Here is a 26,319-nt window from a genome sequence, read left to right on the forward strand (position 1 = left end):
CCAACAATGTTGGTTAATTAAAGCCGTGGGCAGACAGTGTGTAATTCACAGTTATTCTTGACACATGTACTATTCACCACTAAATACTGACAATTAATCTTTCATGGCAAAAAGACACAGAGAGATCTGTCAATCGCAATCCCAATACTACGAAAAAACATGTTCTACAAGATGTTCAGAGCCGAGTGATTGTCAACTGAGATTTTCAAAGGGGATTCAACAATTCTCTCCCGGAGTCACGAACCAGAGAAAAACAACTTGATCTGGCATTAGGATGTAAAATGCAGCTGCTTAACAGATAACGAAGAACAACAGGAAGTGGGAAGAACGCTTACACCAGTTTTTTCAACCTTTATTTTCTCTGTGACAATATCAGACTAACTAGAACTGAACCCGACGTCTTTGATGCTTCACCTTCACATAGAACTAAGACTTAAAATAAAAGACGTTTCATGTATAAATCAAAAGCTCAGCCCTTAAGTGACCCTATATCCAAAAGAATATGAGACAAAGTAAGATAAATATTACAGCCCGTCTGTAATCATTGACTTTACTAGCCAGTTCTAGTAAAATGGGGACTTTATTGTTTGGAGTGGGGTTAAGAGGTCTACAGCACTCAGCGGGGAACAGACTCTCCTGAGCCTTAAAATTAACCACCTAAATCTTATTCTACGGCTTATGTCAAACAGTAAAAAACCTAAGCCACTGTCTATTTAAGCTGAGCAAGTGTCTGATGTTTGATAGGCTGATATAATAGGAGGTACAGTAATCTATAGAAGGTAGAACAATAACATCAATAACATCTTCCATCAGCTGAAGATACAAATTTTCCTTAGAGCTGTTGTGATGTTTTACCATGAGTATACCAGGGTATTTTCAATACTGTCATCATCATTCACTTCAACTCATACTGAGAGGCTATATTAAGGATGTATTGTATGTAGTGCACAGCATTCACCACCAGAGGTCAGTCTGGTGGAACAGGCAGCTGAGCTGAGAAACTACTGCTAGTGGTGGCGATGACGTTACAGGACTGTAAACAGCCAGCCAGCGACAGTAGAGAGAGACCAAAGGGAAAAAACAGCGCATTTTCATATCTTTTTTTTTTTTTTGGGGGGGGGGGGGGCATTTTTGCCTTTATAGATAAGACAGTTAAGCATGAAGGGGGGAGAGAGAGAGAGGGGTGATGACATGCAGCAAAGGGCCACAGACTGGAGTCGAACCCGGGCCGCTGCGGCAACAGCCTTGTACATGGGGCGCCTGCTCTATCCTCTAAGCCACCGACGCCCCGCATTTTCATATCTAACTCAGTAAATTAAGGTTTAATTTCGACCAAAATAGAGCTGGTTATTGCTGGAACAAGGGACTAACAAATTTAACAACTAAGTAGACCAAGTAGTGAGTTTTATTTTGTTTTGTCAGGTCTGAATGAAGTGTTTCTTCTACAATGAGTTAAAAAGGCAATTAAGCTAATAGTTTGGTGAAAGGGGTGAGTTAAGAGGGTGTGGCTAATACCCCTTTACCACCAAATTTACACGTGTGCCTGGGTCAGGTAAACACGGGAAAACCCACCAAAAATAGGCAATGGACTCCTTTCCCATTGCTAATAGACCAGAGCTGTGCACATAGCTCTGCAGCAGACGAGTATGCCTTTCTGTATGTTGCTGTTTTATTTTTTGGTGTGCCACGTTCGACGTCACAGACAGGCTGGAAAACAGGTTAATAAACGATAGAAAGCAGCATGTGGTTAGTCTCAGGCTAATTTGGAGTGATATATAAGTGCTGCTTGGGTGGAGACGGACGGTATTGCGCGGTGGCTCATCATTGCATCTCGCTGGTAAAGGAGCTTAGATTAATTCGTTCATCCAGGTGTTGTGTTTCCATCAATACCGAATGGAGCTGAAGCCAATAAAGTGTGAATTCCTGTTACATTAAAAGCCAAATGTTAGCAGGTTTCTGTGCGGTGTGAAAGGGGCTCAAGAGAGCTTGTAGAATGTAGCGAAGTCGTCGGTCGGGAGGGGTGGTGGTGCCACACAGCAACACTGTCATATACCATACACCCTGGTGACAGGTTAGGTATTAAGGTAGGTATTATCTATATAGAAATAGATGCTTTTCTGATTCTTTGTCTGTTCCGACAGTCACTATATTAGATATGGCGATTGTGGAGTCATAAAAGCGTGCCGCAACTTGGCGGGTTGCTAAAGTGCCTCTTTCACGCCATCATTTTTCCCTTTTTTCTCTGTGTGGTAGCATCCCTAAAGGAAATATCTAAAAGGCTGGGGTGCTGTTGTCATCGTTTGTCCACGGCAGCAGATCACTCTGTGTTTCTACTGGTCCAAGTGATGGTTGTGACAGGAAAGTCGTGAACGGCAAAAAGAAAATCAAACATGCCAGACTGTCAGGGTGTCGTGAGGCGTCACAGACGTGGTTTCAGTGGTCTTTAACTATGACACTCAATACGAGATGAAACGATAGATTATCATATGACACTCATTGTCGTCCATGATTCGAGCCAACACCGTACGACACTGCTTGGGCATAAGCCTAGTGGCCAGATCCTTGACCACAACAACATAAAGAGACGTTCACATTATAACACACACACACACACACACACACACAGAGTGTGACTTCATTCTCTGCTCAAGACGCCTTTACAACACTTTATCTTTACATAGCAAATAGGTGTTTGCTGCTATATTTATGTTCTGAATACCCTTAAGAGCTAAGTAACACAAACATATAAATGAAAAAGCGCATCTGTTTTAACGTTACAAAATGTGTCTTTGTGTTCTAAAAGAATCCAGCAGATATTGTGCAAAATCTGACCCGCTGGCACATGGATGGTGGCAGGCGCAGCCAATCTTAATTTAATGGTAATTAAACAAATGCCTCAAAAGTAATGTGCTACTGATTCAATTTAAACGATAATGCATACGAGCTAACATAATAAGTGCTGCGTGAGTATTATACAGAGGTCACAATACATGTATTTGCAATTAAGATACTATCCTCTTTGTTTCAATTAAAAATTAAACAGCCCCAAGTCTTTCATCGGTGAGTTTGGTAACACATCTGCATTGAGGTGTAATTACAAGATAAAACAGCATCTTCTCTCTGTCCTGAATACAAATGTTGAAATGAGATGCAGTGTTTGAGGGGTTTTTTTGCAGTTATATTTGACTTTATAGTGTTGATATACTCTGTTTTTGGACTCACTATTCTTCAAAAGCTTTTATATATTGTAATTAAAAGAGATAAGATTGAAAAACAAACACATGAACAAACAAATTTTAGTCTTACATAATAAAACGCTGACACTCAGCGCACTTAGTCATCCAGCAATTCTACAAAAACATAAAACAGTCTTTGTGCTTTCGTCTGTTGTAGACATCTGTAAAGGAGGCTTTTAAAAGTGGCTACCAAAAAGCTAAAGGTAAAACACATTAACCTTATCACTAGATTCTTTCAAGTGTTTTAACCACTGAATCAGTGTCACAAAATGTCGGAAATTTGCCACAATAACTCACACATCTCATTCTCACCTCCAACACATACACCAGTGCTGGAATACAACTAAGTACATTTTCTCAAGTACTGCACTTTGCTTGACTCTTTTCTTTTTATGCCATTTCTCTGCTTCTACTTCTACTCCATTACATTTCAGAGGAAAATATTGTACCTTTAACTATGCTGCATTTTTTCTGACAGCTTTAGTTACTAGTTACTTAAAAGATTAAGATATTTATATACAAAACAAACTATCCTATGCTTACTATTTACAAATTAAACAATCACTCAATTAGTATAGAAAATAATTTGCAGATGAATCCATAATTAGAATAGTCAAAGTCTTAATGAGCTCAGCCTCAGCCGACTACACCAGTAAAATCCTGCTTTTACATTAATGCATGAGTAATAATGATATAATATAGTATAACAGTCATACCAGCCATTTTTCTGTATTGAGTAATTTTCATTTTAATAGTTATAAATACATTTTCCTAATACATACTTTATACTTTTTCTCAAGGAACATTTTCAGTGCAGACTGGTATTAGTACTAGGATCTAAATTCTTCCTCCACCACTCACACACACACACACTCATTGCAGAGCAGTATCCTGAAAGCATGGACAAAACAGAGTAGAAAATATAAGGTAAATCAAATTTTCAAAGCTGTTTAAAAACAATTTTCATCCATTTCAGCATCCATTTAAAAATGAATTGATTAATTCATCAAACGAACACAGAAGCCTCTGGTTTCACGGTGGTGTGGTACTGTAGTACGGGCAGGCAGTAGCACGACTAAAAAGGTGGAGCTAATTGAAAATAATGAGCTGAGTTGGCTGTCCCTGAGGTCATCCAGGGAGAAAACACTCACTCAATCATCCTAAAAATAAGAAAACTGGTTTGTGTCAAATAAGTTCGAATATGATAAGTTTCCCTCAGCGGCTTATTTAGAAATTCCCATGGGTAAAAATAACAATTAGCCCTGCGATGTGTCATTATATTCCTGTGACATGAAAGCGGCAGATGATTTGTTGTATCATTAAACAGGGCTGCCTAAAAACACGAGGGTGGGGAAACACTATTAACATGTACAGAGTCAATACATAAATAGATAAATAAACAAATGAAAACTAGGCCTAAGCACAACTTAATTAACTAACAGGCCTGTATATAACATGAATGACATGAATGGCTGATGTGCAATACTGTTATGTGTAGTATGTGTTTTCATGTTGTTATGGTGTATGCTGCATTTCTTCGGGACTATTATTGTAAGGCAGGAATACTTGTGCAGCTCCTGACTCCAAGATGAATTTCCCAACGTATCGTATCGACGGCATCGTATCGTATCGTATCGTGTCGTATCGTATCGTATCGTAATATTCCAAAATTACTGTTTTTGACTTTACTAATGGATATTTTTCCTCACATCATGTCAGTATCATATTATAGGGACCCAGAGGATTTCCACATTATAATGGAGTGTGGGCAAATAGTCATGACACACCTGCATCAGTATTTTCACACCCAGCCTGGCAACATGGTGGCTAGGGATGCACGATTTATCGGCCACACATCAGTATCGGCTGATAATCCCTTTTTTTGACAGTTACCAGCCTATTGGCAAATAACATAACAGTGGCCGATGTTTTTTTCTGGGTCGTCACATCAATTTTGCACAGGCTAAAAAGCAGGGCTCAAAACTCCTGAGGACGACAGAGAACGTGTTTGCGACAAACGGAGATCTTCCCTGGGATGCCTTCAGGACGAAAGGAGGCAATAATCCCTTATTTTTTCCCTGATAATGCTACATTATAAAGAACAAACCCGTGTTGACAGCTGCAGGAGGAGAGCTAGTTAACGTTAGCTGTTAGCAGCCGGGGGCCACAACTAACAGCTGATGGAGGTTGCAAGTTACATTATGTTACAAGAGTTACATTATGATGCGTTCAAGCTCCCATCGATAAAATGGGCAAAAGTATAACGTTGTCATGATATCATATGTAATCATGTAAAATACAGTTGTTTGAATGAGGAATTTGTAGATGTTTTCACAGCAATGTGAAATAAGCCTAGATAGTAAAGAGGGAATTATGATATTTAAAGTAAAAAGGCTTTTGAAGGAGCTGCTTAAAAAATGTTTTTCATGTGAAAAAAGGTTTTATTAATGCCTGTATCAAAAATCAGTATGGTTGAATTTGTGTTCATTCAAAGATGATGATAATGAAGGACTAAAACAGTTCAGTTATTTTTTCTTTGTTTCCCTGGCACAAAAGGGGGAATAAATAACAATGATAACAAAATAACACCAACAACAAAACACTGATATCAGCCAAATTGTTATTTTAAACATTGGTTTCAGCATCGGTTGTTATGCCAGTTAAAGCGAGAGGCCAGCATATCAAACAGATTATTAATTGCTGCATTTAGTAACCGTTTTTACATATTGCTTTTTAATTGTATTATTTAAATGCAACAGGCATTTTCAAAATGTATGAGTTAAATATCTGGTTATACTTAAATATTCAAGTGCATTATTACTTCAGTGGCATAGTGAAGCCTTCATATACAGACACAGACAGCCTTTATCTTTTCTCTGTTTCCCCCTCTCAGTTTCGTTAAATATAATTGATTCTAATTCCTCTTAAAATGACGCACATTGTCCCCATCCTTGTCACCCCAGCATTAAAATTTGTGTCAGTGTTTTGACAGTCATCCTACAACAACTCACAACAACAATTACTGCGCAGTGAACTCCATCATTTAACGTTTCTGAGGGTCCTCCTAAGACACGTTCAGTTTGGATTTATGTGTCAGTTTTATCTCTTTAAAATGACAAACTCAACAGATTGTGCACAAATCTAAACCATATGGACCTGTGCATTCAGGAAGAGTACTGTCTCCTCCCCTGCACGGCCACCTGCTAAACATGGCTGGATTCCCATTGTGCAGACAGCCATGCATCTAATGGTCCCTAATCATACTCATTAGCTGTAGCTGCACAACGCTCTATACAGCAGTCAGAAGTCAAACTGTGAGCTATACAGTTAACAAGATGAACAAAAAAATGAGTCGCAAGAAACGCCGGCCTGACTTTCACAGTACAAAGACTATTTTTACTCCTTTTTCCTTAAAGCATATTTTGGACAAAGTGGAGTAAGCTCATTACTCCTGTTACTCTTTTTCTGAAAGGCTGCTTTGACACGACTCACAACTTGTTGGTGCTGAGGCTGTTATATTTGTCGTGCTCGGAACGCAACCTTTTTTTTTAAATTATGCAATCACAGTCAGTTTGTATTGGCTTTTTTTTTTTTTTTGCTGTGTCACTCCTCCTTTTAGGGGAGCTGGCTGCTGTGGATTTTTCTAAACCTCCCAAATGGAAATGCTTTGTCTATTAAATGTGGTTTAATGAAGTCAATTTAAGTACTGATGGAAACACTGTTCATTTCACTTTGACATCTTTGTGTAATTTGAAAAGAACTTGCCATCCTGCTGATGCTCAAGAAGAAAAAGTCTGTCATTTATTCCCGTGATATTCACCTACTCTGTTGAAGTCACAGTGCTCTCTAAACTACATTACATCTATGTTAAATACCGTGTCTCACAGTGTAAATATTAAATAGCTGATGCTTAATTCATGTGCTCCTGTCACGCCGACGAGACATGTGTTCCTCTGAGAAATACAACAATTTGGTATCACCCCCGCTCCCCCCGGAGCCTTGACAAACTCAGATGGCCACGGACACTCACAGAACCGGACATTTGATTATTCATGAGTCTTCCTCAAATTTAGAAAGCTAAAGCTGGAGCCAAAACAGCCTCCATGATCTGCCTCATGCAGACACACTCTGCATCCAGCACTTTCACTGCTCCTTACTTCTTATATAACTCCTCTGACATCACGCTTCTCATGCTATAACCCATGTGTGACAAGTGCTCACCTCCTATTCCGTACACCACGCAAACACACAGATATTCTTATGCATTAGTGAGATGCATCCAGGGCACAAATACTACTCTGCACATTCTTGCATAATAATGTTAAATGAGAAGAAGTGACAGAAAATGAAAGGAGCAAACGGTGAGCAAAAACAGAATCTAGTATGCACAGGGGTTCGTGAATGCAGCAATATTTTTAGATCTAGTATGAATGCATATTACACATCGCTGGAAAAGAGCCCAGATGAATCAACACAACAGATAAAAGAAGCAAACACCTACTTGTTACATTAGAGCATGTGCACACAAACATACAAAGAGTGCGGAATTTCTTTTTACCTGCCTGCACAGATATCCACAAGTGCCAATTACGACGGATCAATTACGCTGATGACACTACAGCCCAGCATCCTCTGGGGGAACGTGCAGACCTCTCAGATCAAAACAACTCCCCCTGCACAGGTGAATTTCTTCCTCGGCGGCAGCGAACACACACATGCACACACACACTCTCAAAAGCCCTCTTCTGCATTTGGGAGACTGCATGAGGAGTGTTGTGGGTGTGCGAGAGTGTGAGATAGAGTGAGAGTAGGCAGGGGCAGAGTGTGCGCAGCAGTGGAGGGAACAGAGAATCAGTATTCTGAACGCACAGATGGAGACAGTGTGGAGGCAGTGACGTGGCTGGAATAATCACAGGTTGGCAAAGCGTCTGAAACATCTGGGACAGAGAGAGCTCCCCCTCTGTTTCTTTAAACACAGGGCACTTACTTGATGTAGCAGTCACGCCCCTCTCTATTGGTGCCCATGTCCCATCCATTGGGGGGTCCTTGTGAAGCACTCCAGGTCCCTGAGGGGGGCGGCCAGCCTGAGGATTTGGTCCTGTGGCTGCAGAGGAAGAAAGGGATGAGAAATCAAGCATAGATCGCTAAGGTTATATGATAAATCAGTTAATCTGATTCCAGAAGTATTTCAAAATAACATTCGTCGTAGAGATACTTAACTCATAATAAAAATAAATGAGTTGTGGGCTGATTCAACCCGAGTGATAAGAGAAATGTCTGATTCCAGCGTGATAAACAATGTTCCATAGTCACAGTTCACTCAGTGAATACAAATCAAATTAATTACGTAAGCTCGACACACAGGCGGAGTTGTCATGCCTCACTCTTGTGCTTTGAGAGGCATGAAATTGGTTTTATTTCTAGATGTCAGCACATTCTTTATAAAAGAAGCCCAGGGGAATTTTCTTATAAATTGGCTATTTGATTTGCTCAATGCCAAGATGATTCGATAAACTTTATCAGAGAATAGAACCAGTTACAACCACCGTTCACAAAACAATTAATTTTAGTCTATTGTGTGAAAGATCGTGTGTATCTAAATCCAAATTTCAGCTGATTTCCTGATTCTACCCACAAGACAATTCTCCGTTGCCTTTTCCCCCCCGTGCTACAAGTTGGCAGAGGTATTCACAAGAACTGTAATTGGTTAAAATGTTTTCATGTGTCTTTTTGTCTGCAACCCCCCCCATCCTTGTCTTCCCTTTGTCTCTGTCTTTGTGTCTGCACACTGGTGATGCTATGAAAGCGGTGGCAGTAAGTTATGTCACTTCAAAGGCTTGTCTGCCGTGTAACAGGGCTCTTCGCATTCATTATTCAAAGCTCCTCTTTCTTTCCCTCTAAATGTTTCCCCAGTTACTGTACCGATGATAATAAATTGTGTGCAGGGTGCTTGTATCTGCATGAGAGAGTGTGTGTGTTAGTGTGGGTGTGCCCATGACTGTCTGCATGGGGCGCACGTGCCCGTTTCATGAGGTATGAATAAAATATCGCCAACTCATCAACACGACGTATAAGCTGAGAGAAAGTTTGCGAAATAGTGAAAGAGTTAAGCACTTGGCTGCAAAACAATGCAACCTAAGCTGAAGTGTATTCTGGGGTCACTTCGGCTAATCAACAACACACACCTAAGTGCAACTGGATGCATTAAATCATAACTAATTCATAAAAAAACATGTAGTGCTTTTCTTTTGTGCACTACATTGAAGCTGGGCCAATACAGTGGTGTGTTTGAGGGATATTAGGGTTTCCACATGGATATGGATTTATTTGACCCATAGTACATTAGCTGGGAGCAGGCCTCCATGGTGTATATTTAGAACACATTTCCTGCAGCTCAAATGATGTGTGTGCACACAACTGGATGCTGTCTGACACTTTTGGAGCCATGCTCACCCCCATTGACAAGTCCTACTTGTGTGTACCCTCCATTTTAGCCTCTGGGATAAAGCTAACAGCCATGTTAACACAAGCTGGGTTTGATGTGGCAGATTTGCACATTTAAGTCAAGAGATGTAACGCGTAAAAGGTCACAGAATCGCAGCACATGAATATCATTCTATAATGTTGGTATTTCTGCAGGATTACACCTTTGGCAGTGACATTTTCTCCAAAGGTCTACAACACAATAAAGCTTATTGTACTTACAGTCTCAGACGCTGTGCCTTCGATATATGCTTCTGAACTGAAAAACTGTTCCCCAAAATCCATTTTCTGTCTCGCAGCCAAAATGTCTCTGTATTAACGGCACAGTCATAGATACTGTGATCTTTGATTTCTTTTGTCTGCAGACGGGAGGTGCATTATGCCATTGAGTCGCAGCACTCAGAGCTTACAGAGAGGCTGAAAAGGTTCACCCACTGGTGGACAGTGAAACTGATCTTCCTCGGCTAGCATTAATAAATGATGCCTGCACAGTCACATCGGACTAAGTAATCGAGCGCCAAGTGGGCAAGCCATGCTGCACAATTCATGAACAGTTACCCAAGAGTCAAAGGGAGGACGATTAGAGCAAGAAGCTGGACGCAAATGTAATTTCTCTCAGGACAAATTACACTAAAACGCCTTCTTTGTGTATCTGTTTGAATTCTGCTTACTCTAATACGCACTAACGTAATCTGTAGACATAACCAACAAAAGGGAAAATGACTCTTACTTTATAAAAATCAGTAAAGGACTTTGCTACAACAGCAACAAACATCAAGGTTATATCATCTGAGTCAGAGGACTACAACACAATTTTATCTTTTGTGCATCTATCCACTGTTAAGTTGAACAGTGGCAAGAGTTCACCACCCAAATTTATCAGTAAGTAAACTTTGGAAGATAATGAGTTTAATTTTATTGTCTGTGAGATGGAGGAAGATCACTTTTCAGCCCTTCATAAAAATTGCATGAACAATGTGATCCTTGCTTTATCACAGTAGTTCACTTTCGCTTTCATCTCTCTGAATACAAGCTAGTTGCGGAAGAAGCATTCTGGTGTGTTATGCAGGCTGAAATCCCGCTAATGTAGGGAGGAACTATGCATTATGGACAAGCCGCAGCTAAGAAGAGCACATTACAACACAGACACTCAAGTTAGTCTGAATAATTTACATGGACAATCTCCATGAGGGCCGGCTATACGAAACCACACTCTGCTGCCACATGCCCGCCATTACGCATATTGAGAATTAAACAAGTGTAATTTTTCATGAGTGATTCAGAAAGTTATTTCCTCGGAGACGAGTTTGCGTCAATGGCTCCATTCTGCACGCAGCGGCAACATTTTTAGTGACATTTACGTGCTAATTGACAGAGGGACAAACTCTGCTTCTCCCTATTGGTTCTCACGGCTTTCCCAGCATGCACCGGGCGAGAGACAGGGATTAATTTCAGTTTTCCTTAACATATGCCTTCCTCAATCAAACATTACATTATTCTCTTCCAGTGCAGCCAGTTTAGTGTGTGATTGGATATAGAAACCCAGTCTTATTGGATCTAACAGGATGTCTACAGGTATCAGACCCTTAAATTCGATCTTTTCAAAATTATTGTCAATCAAGTTTAAGACTGATTTTTGGACAAATATTCGTTTAGGTAGGTTTTATGTAGAAACATGAATCTAAATTTTGCCAGCAGGGAAGTGCAAGTATAAACTGAAAAAGACAGTCATGTGTGCAGTGGTGGGGGAGAGCGGGGCACAACCTAACACACTTTAGTTTTGGCTACATGTTATTAAAACTGTTTGAGGTAGGGATGTCCCGATTACATTTTTTTTGCATCCGATCCGATACCTAGTCCTTTAATTTGAAATCGAGTCTGATACTGAGTCCGATCCGATACTTTGCAAAGCATTAAGAAAGAAAGAAAAAAAAAGAATGCATCCAAGTCGTCCCATAAGGTTTGTTTTTTATTTAAATAGTATCCAAAAAGCTTATCGGCAGTTCAGCAGCACAAAATGTAAACAAATTCAATATCTTCTTCTTGTCTTCAACAAACAAAATAGGCCTATATCTTTATACATTGGAAAGCGGAGGCAACATTGAAAAACATAGATGAAAAACCTGGCCATTTTTGTTGTTTTGATTCCTCCGATCTTTTATTACTGATTCCGATTTTGTAAAACGTGATCGGAACCGATACCCGATCCGAGGATTGGATCGGGACATCCCTAGTTTGAGGTTAATTATTTTTTAGTTTTATTCTAACAACATGCACATCTCTGCTACAAATGAACAGTTGTTGGTTTTTTCTAGAGCTTACCTTTCTTCTACAATTACACCGAGAAGTTATGGTAGTGAAATCTTACAAGGTACCCCATGGGTGGGGTTAATAGTAACAAGCTGGTAAAAGTCTGTTTAACACAATTAATTCAATACAATTCAATCTATATACTAAAGGCTGATACTGTGTATGGATCTGTGATAGATATCCAAACATCTATCCATCCCTCACCTAACCCCCAATGATTCATGATAGATATTATATATTTTTCTCTTTTCACCCGTGATAGATTGATGGATAGATGTATGTAGACACCCATCTCTCCATCTACATCAGGGGAAGTATAGGTATCCATCCATCTGTTAGTCTATCATCGATATTCAATGGTTGGACTGATATATGTGCATAGATTGGGTAACCTAGACCCACATGTCAAAATATGAGTATTGAATGTATGAATATTGACAAATTTAAAAAAAGAAGTTTATCTCATTCAATTAAGGACATTAGTTCAAACTGAACATAGGCAACTAATAGGCCGCTTAGTTGTAACACTGCGTTACAACTAATGCTGTGTGGAAATTTTATCAAGCTTAGCTAACACCTGCTGGGAGTTGGTTACATAGTTCACTATGGTGCTATGTTTTAGGTAAAAAGACAGTTATTAAGATGATAAATGGTTGGATCCGGCTCAGTAATCGAAAAACAAGTATGACAAAGACATTCACTTAAATCGTCTGAACACTCTTTGCTACTGAACTCCGCTGAAACACGTCCAATATCTGCAGAATTTAATGGGTCACTGTTTGGGGATACTGTGGTCAAATGGCGGGAAGAACGAATAAACTGACCTTGTGTAACCACTTAAAAAGTTCATGTTACAATTTACCTTGTGTTAGGTTGTGCCCTGCTCTCCCCTAGGTAACATCAGAAATGTTGACTCTCCAGCAGAAGATGGATAAATGAAATTAGATAATGTTTGTAAGGACCTGAAGAGACCCTGAATGATGTATTACCAAGCTATTTTCTTATATTTGAGGGACATTCAACACAGTTTGTGCTGCACAAATACACACAGAGACACATAGTTAATACAGTCACAAGGCCATAACATCACTGGTAGTTTTAAAGAAACTCTAATGACATATAAGGAGAAGCTGAGTCGAGCTTTGGCTGATAAAACTCAGCTGCTAGACTGTTAAAATCTGTATGAATTTCTTGAATGCCCTGCACTGCATCCTGTGGACCTAAAATCAGTGAACATACACCTCACTCTTCACAATGTCGGATAAAAAAACAAAGTATTTTCTTCCTCTCGTGTGACAGGGCATGAAATGTTTCAAGTATGACTTCAGAGACAAGGCGAGGAAGCCATGACGCTGCTTTTTTCTGTGCTCTCGAGTTTAACAGAGACATTTATGCAGAGATAGACCGCTAATGTGATTCTGTTTGGATATGAAATCTGTGGAGAGACAGCAGATGAGATGACCATCTCCTGGGAGGAGGGTGGGGAACGGAGCGCAGCAGAGAAGTGGCTCAGACAGAGAGGAACCTATCTGATTAAAGGTCTTATTCCTTTACTCCTTTTCAGACTCCATCCTGTTGAGAGCACAAATGCGCAGCCTTTTGTTTCAGAAAACATCTGCCCTCTGCTTGACTCCTCCAACCACCAATCTTTTGGTCAATGTGGCAGCACAGTAGAACACGCTCCGAACTGCTATTTACGTTGTGCACGGCTATTTATACTTAGCTGTTAGTGGTTTAAAAAATATTGCTGACCATGTAGTTACACAAAATCGCTCAATTTCATGCTGCTGTTCTCCACCATTCTGTGCCTTATACATCAAATCAGAGACGGAAACACTGTGCCTTTTTTCCTGATATCTTCCTGATATGCAAGAAACCATTTTCACACCCAAATCACACAGCCTGGGCGACTAGAATTAGTACCAGCACTCACTTGAGAATCAGAGTGTCTATTTTCCCTATTACTCCAACTGAATATTGTATTTCTGTGTTTGTCTTTGGAAGCACTGATATTGTTGCCATGGGCAACGGCACTATCCTGAAGCAGCTCTCTGGTGCCTCTATATAGAAAGGTTTTTTGGTTAGTTAATCTCCTCTGGGTGGGAATAAAACAGCATCTGGGAAACAGGCCACCCACTATGATCCTCCTGCTATTTTACAGTGAGTAAGGGAACCTCACTGAATCTTGTTTACCTGTTAAACTGCAAAACACCATCAAAGAGCCACGACTTGAAACCTTGAAATGTAACCTGCTGCAACATGCTTGCAGAAATGAATGTGCATGATTGCATGTGCGCATATTTCTCATTAGACGACACCACTTCCTTCAATCTGTTGACATTGAATTGATAGTTTTATTTTAATAAAATAGACACGAAACTAAAGAAAGACACTTTCATTATTATTCCATTATCACTCTGTGTTTTCCCCCGGCTTCCTTTGCTCCTCAGTGCCCTATGTAGAACATCAACCAAATATAGTGATGAACTTACCCCGTGGGCACTGAACTAGACTTGGATTCTCCTCCTTCACCTCATTGTGCTACTCGCTGCTTTTATGCTAAAAGCTCTAAAGGACAGGACAAAATAAATGGTTGCCTGAGACCTCGTCCGACAGCCAGCTGGCTCCCATTTCTGACCCTGAGCCATTTCTGATCTACTCTTCCCTGAGAGCTTCTGATGTGAACAGCTAAGAATGACAGATCTTTTGGTCTCTGTGTACCCTGATGAACATTTAGGCTAATCAATCTGTGTCCAGACCAGTGATTTCCTGTGCAAAAAGTTTGCCGTCAAAACATGTCGAACAATGGCGCGCATAATAGATTTTTTTTTTTAGTACAACACAACCAAGGATGAAGTCACGCAGTCCAACTTAATTAGCTTTAACTGCTCTTCCATAGTATTCATGTTGAGGCAAAAGCATTTCCACTCACACATTTAATGAACATATCTATCATTTACATAAGCATGACTAAAATTTGTTGCATCACACAATACTGAATAATCTAGACCTTTTTTTGGATGCATGCAGTGCAAGCATGCTAAGCAATCACTGTACACACATTTTAGCAACCCTATTGAGTCAGGCAATCACTGTGAGTGGTAATTGTCACTTTCTACATAAATGCGTGATGTTCATGCTCATTATCTCCACAGTGCTGCTGCTGACAAACCATTTATAACACCCACAGGATGTATTAAAAGTGTAAGAGCACTTAGAGCTAAGTTAAGGCAAAGTTCCATATGGAAAGATCAAAATAAGAGCGGCTTTAACAACTTTGGTCAAACGGCTTAAACTTGCTTTTTTGGATACAAATGACAGAGGGCGAGACTTAGCCGTCTTTGAACACAAGAACATCAAACATGTGAAAATGTTTGCTTGATTTGAACACAACAAAGAGTGAAGAAAAATGAAAGCAAGAGCACGCTTTTGTTTCTGACAGCAGACACGTCTGGAGGCGTTGCGAGGCAGGAGCGAGAGACAATGAGGGAAAACGTTCCCTTTCTTGTACATCTTTAAATACATACAGTGGGTTTCTCTGTAGCCGTAGCAAAACAGCATCCTGCTGACTTAAATACTTGCTGGCAGCTGAGAGGGAGAAAACAAAACAAAAAAATGCCAGTGTAGCAGTGGTAACTCATTATCAGGCGTAGCATTGTGTGGCATTATTAACAGTGACAGGATGCAGTGACGTTGGTGGTCCACTGGGAGCCGCATCATAAATGCTGCCGGGGAGGGATACTAACTGGGAAAACAACGGTCCTATCATCTGATGGAAAATCCCTGCTACCTGCCCGCCTTCCTGCAGGAGTGTGATTTGCATACAGCATAAAAAAATAAACATCAAGGTGTGTTATTATGCCTCAACGCTGCAGCAAATTGTTGTATGTCTTTTCAAAAGAACTAATGTGAGAAACAAAATGCCAGTGCCGTCTGGTGATGACTCATAAGTGAAATGAAATGCACTCAATGTGCATTCTTGTGGCACGTACAGTATCTGATTTGATTATTCCCATTTATGATCAGCTGTTCCCACCACCAGTGGTCTGTAGTGTTTCTGATGGAGCCAAATCCCCTAGGAGGATTACTGTCCACTGGGGCAGATCAACTCAATCTAGCAGACCCATGGGTGCATAAGGTGAGGTGTGTGCCCTGGCAATGAATGAATTCCTCGAGACTGTCAGTTGAATGTATACTTCACATACTTGCCATCACTTCCTGGAAGACAAACTAACCTTATTTTCAGTTTTCTCAAACTGAAATTTGTCATATAAAGAAAATAAGAATGTAGACTACAATGTGGTATATTTTTTATTTTATTGTAAAAAAAAAAAAGAGAGCTTTCAACTCTCCTACATCCTCTAAAATTTTCCATCCTCCTGTTCTGGCTACAGCTTTGTGAACTTGACCACTTATGTGAAATGACCATGGATATTTAATGATCCTAATGATCAAAAGCAGATCCTGCTCAGCTGTAAAGAAGGTATATTTATATTATTTTACAAAAAAGATGATGGTTGAAAATGACATACAACTCTGCTGTGAATTGTTGGTCGTTACCCGTGGCCCTTTAGCTGAAGTGATTTAAAATCTGAACCCCTCTGAAATCTTTGCAGTGTCTCAGAACATGTATGGTTTCATCACCACCACATAAAGCAACAAAGCATGATTACTGTCAGCAATATAAGAAATTTATGAACTTAGATACAGACAGTTTAGATACATGAACCGCAGCAGCTTCAGCATCCACCCCCCACTCCCATCTACCGCACTTGCTCATTCATTTCACATCATACATGACTGCACAACTTGCTCTCTTGAGCAATCAATAACTCAGCATTTTTAATCAGCCCCATTCCACATGTGACTCCCGTGTCACTCTCTTAATTGTGCCTATACGGACATACAAAACACCACCTACTAGAGAACGAGCAGGCAGATACACGTACGGGCATATACACACAGCAGCATCCATCGGACTCACCCTGACAGCTTTGGCATCTTCACAAAGCTGAACACATCCATATGTGCTGCAGACTGCAGTCAAAGCTACAAATTTACCATCTACTTCACTCCGGCTCCATTGTCCCGCACTGTCTTTGGCAGCGAGGAATAAATAATTCAGAAAAAAAAAGTGGAGCTTCCACAAGTCAGGTGGAGAGATTAGTCCTGTTGTCTGGGCTTCTGCATGGCTGAGTGATTGCTGTGTCCTCGCCTCAGCAGCGCAAATCCACAGCCCATGGAAAAGGATCTGGCAGAGCAGCTTCCCCCGGTTACATCCTTCAAAGCATGCCTCTGTTAGCTGCGTTAAGCCACCTTCATTTAATTTCCATCGCGGTGGAATGATGTGCGGGAGCCGCACAGTAACAACAGCTTTAGAGAGAGGCAGGGAGAGCCAGAGCCAGGAGCACAGAGAGGGAGGGAGGGACAGGGGTGGTGGTGGTGGTGGTGATGGTGGTGGGAGATGAGAGTGGAAGCGAGAGGAATGTGAGAGGATGTTGAGTGTGTGTGTGTATGGTAGCAAGGGCCACAAGAATTACTACTAAAGGATGCAGTCAGCTTCTAAGAATTCCCCAAAGGTGAGCCTCATCAATCCTCAACCGTGTGGTGTGTTTCCAGAAAGCAGGGAAAGGTTGACAAGGATGCGAGAGGTGACATGACGGAGACTCACTGCATAATGTGCTCATAATGCGAGTGCAAAAGCAGCAGAGGAGCAGCTGGAGGGACAGGAGGACCTAATGTGTCCCCCTCCCCAGCTGAGGTCTCTGCCTCACAGCTGCACATTAGGATGCCCATACTGTACACTGCATTTGTTTTGACCTTTCAGAACAGTTCAGCTGCTAAATGCTTGCTCTCAATGAGGCCATTCATGAGAGGCCTCCAAACATTTTAGCAATCCACCCAACACAAACATACACAGAGCTGATGCAGTGGTGTCAAAAGGAGATCAGGACTGTTAGGTTGCCATATGCAAGAATGGGATTTCATAGTAGATAATAAGAACAGTTTGTGTGATTAATCAAAGTCCAAAGGGGGGAAGATGAAGGCTGTTGTGATTCATAGGGCTTCAAGTAGTCAGCTGCATGTTAATGGATGCTTGAAGCAACTAATTTCCTCTTGTGATATTTTTTAGATCAAAATACATCTCCATAAATTTTCATATCTTTCTCCATCTACTCCGAGATGCAGGGCAATTTCAGTGTGCGTTTCAAAATGCCGGTAAACTGATGAATGAGCAGGAGAGCCGTAAAAATTGACATAATCCCGCACAAGGTAACTCCCCATCTCCAGATGAAGAATTATCCCAAAGACGAAGAATCCCCCCATCATAAATCAAACACCACAGACGAGGCACCTCTGTCGAAAACCACCAAGAGCCAATTAGCCTTGTCTCTGATCCACGGAGGTTTGATACTTCTTCATGTGGCTCAGACAGCTTCGATAAAAAAAAAAAAAAAGGGAACATCTCACAGCGATACAGAGTATTCGCTCTGTTATCCTGATCTGTGATGTGCCTACAGAAAACACTTGGCTCGACAAAGCTGTTTGAATACAGCTATTTACTGTCAATAACTGTAGCTCTAAAAGTCAATAAACGGTGGAAACAAAAGCAGTGCTCCACTTATTCATTTATATATTACAGTATAGTCAAAATAATCCAACTTAAAGGGGTTAAGATGACATATTCCCTTGCCTATTTAAATTCAGCGTGAATCCCTGCCGGGGAGCTTGACAGAATAATAAACACTAATCAATAAAGAATGTCAGGTGGTAATGGATAAATAAATACATGGAATACAAATACTAGTTGGGGAATTTCAAGCCTACGATTTGTCACTGCCTCCACACTCGAGTAGCAACCATCCTATATTAAAATGCCACAACTTGTAAGGCTCTGCAGGGTGAGTCAGTGTGCCTTTGCTGAGAGTGATACATGCAATAAAGAATGTTGTCACTTCCACTCAGGCTCAGATTTGTTTGTTGCCGTAGAAAAGATGCAACTAGATGGGTAAAAAGGTGAAGCTCACGATTGTCTGTGACAGATTAGGATGTTTCGCTTATGATCCCTGAACCTGCGAAGAGAGGGGTCGATCCAATTGTTCCAAAAACGAAAGTGCTGTGAATCATTGTGTTAATCACATTCTGAAACACAACAGTTTAGCTGATGATACATCTTCGGAAGGGAACAGGCAGTCTTTTTTTTTGTGTGGAGCACAATACATCAAGGGTGCACTGATGAGCGAGGAGAACATGTCTGACAATTTGCTTCAAATGCAGCCGCGGTGTCCTGTGGCTGGGGGATTGAGAGACTCAGCGTATTCTGGACAGTTATGTTTGTCCATTTGGGCTTGCGGCCCAGAGGCCAACATGAGTGGCAGAGGATATTAGGGTCAGACAGAAGCGTGATCTAAGGAGACTATGGCTGAAGCTTTGACCGATAAAACCCAGCTGCCCCGCTGATCCCTAACTCTCCTCTCTCGCTCTGAGTCCCTTTTAAAACAGCTGATTTCAGTCATTCTGGCACACTTGGCCACTTAAAGCCCAGCAGTGCTCAAATTTTGCACGTCCTGCCTTTTGGATCACGTTGCTTGCCTTTAAAAAGCTAAAATAAGCCAAGCAGAACCACTTTGCATAAATTGCTAACCACGCTGGATAGCAAGGGCACAAATGTGCGCTCAGTGCTATAAACCAGCAGAACAGTAGATTTTATCAGGGTGTGTGCACAGAATAGGACTGTGAGATCATGTTTTCATGTTGAGTGTTACACTGCAGATTGAGCAGCATTATAGACTTCAGCGTGCAGTACAGTAATGTGACTTTGTAGCTTTTACTGCCCTCTGATCCCAACTTAGCATTAGTGGCCCTCAACCAGATGTGTCAGCGGCCACAAGAGCAAACTACCCTCAGAAACCACACTTAACTGTGTCATCCGCAGCATTTTGTTTGGGTGTGTTTGTCGACCTGCATCTGCCTGAGCCACCTCGCTACCTTAACTTTGCTGATCTGTTAGTGCGACACTAATTATGCCTGCGCCGCGGCTGATTTATTCAGTGAATTAAACAGCCTTTAGTAGGGAGTTTAAAGATCTGAACGCTGTTTTGCCATGAATATTCAGTGGTGTGACTAATTGGGATAAGAAGTGAAGTGTTACCTGGCTGAGTTATGCTATGCTTTGAAAAGATTACGGATTTGGTTTGCCAGTTTCACTACACCTGCTGATAAAGTTCAAAGTAATACTGGGAGGCTGTAGCCTATTCTGTGTGGAGTGAATAAAGCAACATAATGGGGATGCTGCCGAGATGCTCGACACCTGCAGGTGTTGTGTGCCTGCGCAGGTTATCAGACATGTTCATGTGGGTCATTGGCAGGTCATGTTTGGTATATTCATTCATCCTCTATCCTGTTCAGAGTCGCCTCTCCCAGCATGTACTGGGCAGGAGGCAGGCTACACCATGGACATTAGCCAGTCTATAAACTGTCCACATTTTGTTAAATGTAGTGGGCGTCCGTTCAAAACATGCCTGTTCGGAACAGGCCCATGCTTAACCTCCTGTGTTGCTGCTTGCAGGTTTCTCAGGAACCACTCATCCAAACAACTTCACACGCAAAACTGCGCTTCCTTTGGTTCTGAGCAATACACCTGCGATGACAAAGGCACTGTTCACACCTGGTATTAACATGCAATCTTGGGTGATCAGATCATAAGTGGACAGCTCTAAGTACAGGTGTGAATGCACCCAATGCTTTCTCGATGCATCTTGAGACCCGACTGCTCTTTGGTGGTAGATTGGGCAAAATTCTTTCAGCAGTGTGTACGCTAATGTGTCCTGAGCCACACTGAAGGACTGCCTACTAAGCTGATGTCTTTGCTTATAAACACTTAACTCAAACTCAACTCAAACCTTCTGCCCTGTTAGCATGAGCTAACACAGCAGCAGCAGTTAAAGGGTCCCAACAAACTTGCACCAACACCATAATGGCTCAACATCTAATAATGCTAAGATATATTAGCCATATGATGCTAATAGTTAGCCCTGTCACTGTGTTTGCTGTGTGGACTCTCACCAACTGTCCCTGGTGTGGTAATGGGGAGGTAATGGGTGGCCAGACTGCAGGGTGCACTTGTCTCATGATAAACACAGCAAGCAGAGCAAAAATAGGCTAAGCAAATCAATGCACTGTGCACAGCTCTGAAATTAAATACGATCTGACCCATTTTAAATGTGAACGGCTCTAAGCGTGCATACAGCACGAAAAATGTCCTGCCATTTAAAAACAACACATTTGGTCTTAACATATACTATGGGGAGGACACAGGACACAGCTGTCCATTTGTGATTGGATCACCAAAGACGCATGTTAACACCAGGTCTGAACATGCTCATAGTTTGGCCCTCAGCAGTGCTCGAGTATACGTTTAAATTGGGTGCAAAAAGCTCACACAAACATTTTATGGCCTCAATGAAGTCAACAAAAAAAAAAGACAAAATGTGTTCATTACAAATGTTACAACACATTCAATGTAAAACCTCTGGTCATCTTTATACATCTGTTCTTGAATGTACTGTAGCAAGAGACAGAGAGTGAGCTGTACCCAGCATGCTGTTTGGCGGTGTAATAATTAATAGGGGTCCCCTGTCAATACACTACACAGTGTGTACATAATGCACTACTAATAAACATGTCCTGTAGATCTCAAGAGCTCGCACTCATTACTGCACTTCCTTGGGTCCTCAAAGAATCCTTCTATTTTAGTTAGATTCTTATGAACATGAGTCATTTGACTACTAACTACACCCACGTTCTCCACAGCAGACATTTTGACTTGTCACAGCAGGATACACACAGGTGTTACTAATACTGTTATTTATTGCCCTGTTCCATTTAAGTAACCCAGTAAGCCAAGCCAGTGAGTGATAGGGCTAGGTATCACAATATTAGTAGCAAAACCAGTGCCATTAAAATGATGCCAATACCAACAGAGTACTTATTTGGACACCAATAATGTGAATGTGGTGTGTAGTATAGCCATACTTCTACATCTCGGCACTGAGTTGCCAACTCCGTCAAACACACAATGCTCGACTTAACCACACCGTAGACTGTATGGGTTATAGCTGTTTCTGTGGAGTGTGAACTCCGCATCAGGGACAGTTGTGAGAATCTGCCCGACTATGCACACACACACAGTGAAAGGGCTACTGTAATGGCGCATTTCTGTCAGACCTGGCAACAGAGGGCGTCTAAACGCTGCCTATTTATTTCCTATCGAGAGCAGGAGACGCAGTTGTGCAGTGCATGGTGGGAGTGTTGCTGCGAGTTTGGAGGGGGGTTGAGGTGCGTTCACCAGTCTTCATTTGCATAAAGCAGACTAGATTCAACTTTATGCAAATGAGTCCGTCCAGCGCGATGCACCTGGCTGACGAAATGTGAACCAAGCTGTCAGACGAGGTGATGTAGTTCTGAAATAAACCAAGATTCAGCTGCAGCATTTCCTATTTCTCACCCCAAATATTTTCAGAAATAGATTTGGGTGGCTTGTTTCGACAGAACAACAGAAAGTTTATGAGCAGGCCGTCAGGTTGCTCCTGTTTCAAATGGCGAGCATAGATCCAGGACCACCCAAGTCGCACATTATTCCAATCAGGTGCATTCCACGACAGGATACGTCACCAGCGGCTGATGTTACCAGACGGTTATTAACAGGTTTAACAACAGAGTTGAGCCATTTCGGTGTTGGTTTGAGTTTGCTGGGACCATTTAACATTTTAGTGTTGAATGTTAGCTGCTGCTGTTAGCTTGTGCTAACCGGGCAGACACTGAACTAACTGTTCAGCTCTGTCATGGCAGCAACAGAAAGTTTGCTGATCTGGTGGGGATCAGACCCCCGATGCAAAGAGGATCAAATGCAGAAACTGTTTGACTGGATTTGTTTTGATACTTTTTGGTGCTGGGTTATTTGGGTTGACACCTCAAAGGAATCGATTTCCGATACCCAGGCCTGGTGAGTCAGCGTGCACAATAGCAGCATCCCTAAACTGACACGTCTAAATGGAACACAGCCATCATTGGTTATTAATTACAGCTGTGCCTTTCCCACTATGATGTCTTTTGTGTCTGTGAAAGAAGGCCTTAACTATACATTGTTTCCAGCGTGTTGCAGTCACTCAGAAATGGGGACAAGATATAAAAGAAAGAGCTCTTGTAAAAGTTGCAAACACCAATTATTTTGAAGGGGGCTGTGAATCTCAAAGAAAAACCTTGCCAATCCCACAGGAACACACAATACATCATTACTGCGATGCAGCGGTAGAGAATAAGTTGGGTGCCGTTAGTCCGGATCACAACAACAAACACAAAGTCGATTTTCCAAAAGCATTAATTGAGTCAGTCCTTAATCCTCGTCAAAATGATGGACGTTAGGCTGAAGTGAAAAGCTAAATTGTCTCTGTTACCATCAATTACATATATGGTCTTAACAATCAAAACTTTTTGTGCAATAACAACCATCAGCGCGCTCATCCGTAGAGATATGACACTCGATCAGCTCTGACTGAATTATAAAGCAAGCACAGAACACCAATCCACAGCACACTACTCACTGAATGACAGTGAAGATGCCGACTTCATTGTCGTCTGGGTCCATTGCTGATGACAGGTCTTTTAATGCGGTACTTGTTTCTGTTTTTTCCTGTCCAGGCCTTTCAAGCCTCTCTCACTGATGTGCGTTTCCGTCCTTCCTCCTGACTCTAAACTTTCTCCCTGCTTGATTTGGACTTTCCATAGGCAACTGAGCTTGTCTGACTAAGCCGGCGTTCAGTTATGATTACATACAGTTCCCCCTGTCCAAGTGAGTGGCCGGTGCCCTGGGGGAGGAGACCGAGCTTGTCGCCTCTGCCTCGGTAATGAAATAACATCACATTCCGGGCCAGTGCATCAGAAAACACAGAGGGATCAATGCTGAACAGCTGGACTCCAATGGGTTGCTGTGCTGGTTAAGGCCGCCTCAATGAGCAAGGCCCTCGTGGAAAACATGTTCGGTTTGGATAAAATTCACCTGTGGTGTTTTCATATTTCATATTTCATATCGTCATGGCAGGAGAGTTAAAACATGTTTGAGTGTTTCCAGCAGCCGAAACAAACATCAGTGTTTTATCTTGATGGTTTTATTTACAACATTTCCGCACACAAATTGCAGTATCTGAAATATTAATCTGATCCCTGTGTGATGCGTTTGGAAATGCCATGTGTTTTATCATCCATGAGAGCTTAAAAATTAAGCTTCAACCGTAATCCAAACTCTGCCTGCCAACTGTCACCCTTAACAGAGCCAAACCTAAATCCTATATAAACCACGGAATTAGACCTTAACCTAAATGTTATATAGTAGCATCAGGTATTATTACATTATTCATATTTTAAATGTCTGTCACAGGCATCTATTGTCACATAATGCAGCTTGTCATATTGTATTTCTAATCTAATAAATACAGTATATTTAATAATATTTTTTACAGCATTTTCCTATAAAGCCATGACATTTCAACATCATGACTGTTCACGCTGGATTATACCATGCAGACTCTCTGATGCATGAATGGCACACACAGTCTTCCATTAGTTATGAACCGAGGCACGTGTCTTTGCCTCTGCAAGCAAATAGAACTGCTTGCATAACACATCCCATGCCATGTACACACAGCAGGCTATGACAACTGAAAGTTCAGCTTCCTATATAACAGCCAATGTTTTTTGTTGCACGATTCTTGCTATATATAGTACGCACAGTACACATGCTGTTGTTTCAGTAATTTGTGCACCGTGCAAACTACACACACTGTTTCTCCTCATGCATATACAGTGGCTGTACACGGCCATATGGTCACAGCTGAGCGCCGTGTGGGGTTAAAGCAGACAAAAGCAGACTTTTCTGCGAGATAAATACTGCACATGAATCCATCCAATCATGTGGCCCAACACTCGCCCCTGGGCCACAGCGCGCTGCATCAGTGGCCTGTTTTTCCGTGACACACAGGTCGCACCACTTAGAGTCGGGGACAGGGGGATGTTCACAGTGCAGTAACCCAGCACTGTGTATGAGACCGAGAACCACATTTAGCATGTTGTCTTGGGGTCAAAACAGTGATGATTTATGATGGTGATGATAGGCGGTGTGTGTTCTGAGACTCATCTGATTTAATGTGCTGCTCACTGGGCGTGGGTGGATGGCTCATTTGTTTCTTTAGAACAATGTGACGCTGCATGCTTCTTTGCAAAATTGCTCTGACAGCCTATATGACGGCAACACGCAGCTCTGACTTTCTGATCAATTAGTAAAGCACACTTAAGGGCAAATGTAACAAAAACATCCCAACGCTCCAAAATAACCAATAAATAATGGCTGAGCCAAACAAAACAAGCCAAAGCGGAAAAATGCAGTCACTTCCACATCCAAAAGATACAAGTTCATTTTCACTCCATCAAAGCAAATATGTGCCTCACATAATAACAGGAAGGAAGTGACTTTTTCATTACTTTATGGAGCAGAACAAACAGTAGATGCAGTCATTTGCATAAAATGATGAGATTTGCTCCATGCAGAACAGGAAAACGCATATTAATATAATAAGAGCTACTGCTTGGCCCTCACAAAAGGTTACGGATGTGTTTGTAAAAGCCGTCAGCTGCATTCATTCCAATAATGTGATTTACACTATTTGGCTACAAATCTGAATTGGGATAATTATCTTTTTTTTTGCCATCACAGAAGAACGCTAAATAGGTCATTAATCACAATTAATTTAGCAAGCTGCACAGGCGTTAAAGGAGCTGGACAAAGCCATTGCTCTCATTAAAGCCTGAAAGGTGTTCTTGCAGTTTAAATCAGACATTAACATGAAAGTGCACTATTTATTGAAACTTATTCCGAGTATCGTTCATCTCAGTAACAATTAACTGTCAGGAAAACAGAATACTACCAACGCCGGCGGGCATGAAAACAACTCTCCTGATAAGCTGTTAAATATACTCATAGCATAGACAGGAAGTACACAGAAGTCAATCGCAGTCAATGAGATTGCAGGATATCACATTCCTCAAATCAGATAGCTACTCTCGTGTCAACACACTGCAGAAGCTCCTCCCCGCTGGCCCGAGAGGATAGATTTCACAGCATCCAGCAATTATCTGTAATGTGGGAGAAAAATCAATGTGCCCATGGAAAGCTGCTAAGGTCACCAAGCCGATGTTGTCACTTGAATCAGAAGCACTGCGTTGCCGCAGGCTGGGC

At 41.5% G+C, this 26,319-nt stretch overlaps 1 protein-coding gene across 5 annotated transcripts in view; it reads right to left on the reverse strand.

The window, feature by feature from the left end:
- frmpd4 (FERM and PDZ domain containing 4) overlaps window positions 1–26,319 on the reverse strand; it is a 46,188-nt gene that overhangs the window by 19,204 nt on the left and 665 nt on the right. For 2 of the 5 annotated variants that reach the window (XM_050048155.1, XM_050048154.1), the window contains exons 1-2: window positions 17,014–17,734; window positions 8,224–8,340 (exon numbers count right to left, since the gene is read on the reverse strand). In XM_050048155.1, the coding sequence (XP_049904112.1) occupies window positions 8,224–8,340; window positions 17,014–17,054 (158 nt within the window). In that variant the 5' untranslated portion in view covers window positions 17,055–17,734. Of the gene's footprint in view, window positions 1–8,223; window positions 8,341–17,013; window positions 17,735–23,632; window positions 23,864–26,319 lie in introns of those variants that run through there. The other 3 variants (XM_050048151.1, XM_050048150.1, XM_050048152.1) reach the window with 2 other exon arrangements.

Source organism: Epinephelus moara, chromosome 7, assembly GCF_006386435.1.
Source record: "Epinephelus moara isolate mb chromosome 7, YSFRI_EMoa_1.0, whole genome shotgun sequence".
Taxonomy (NCBI): domain Eukaryota; kingdom Metazoa; phylum Chordata; class Actinopteri; order Perciformes; family Serranidae; genus Epinephelus; species Epinephelus moara.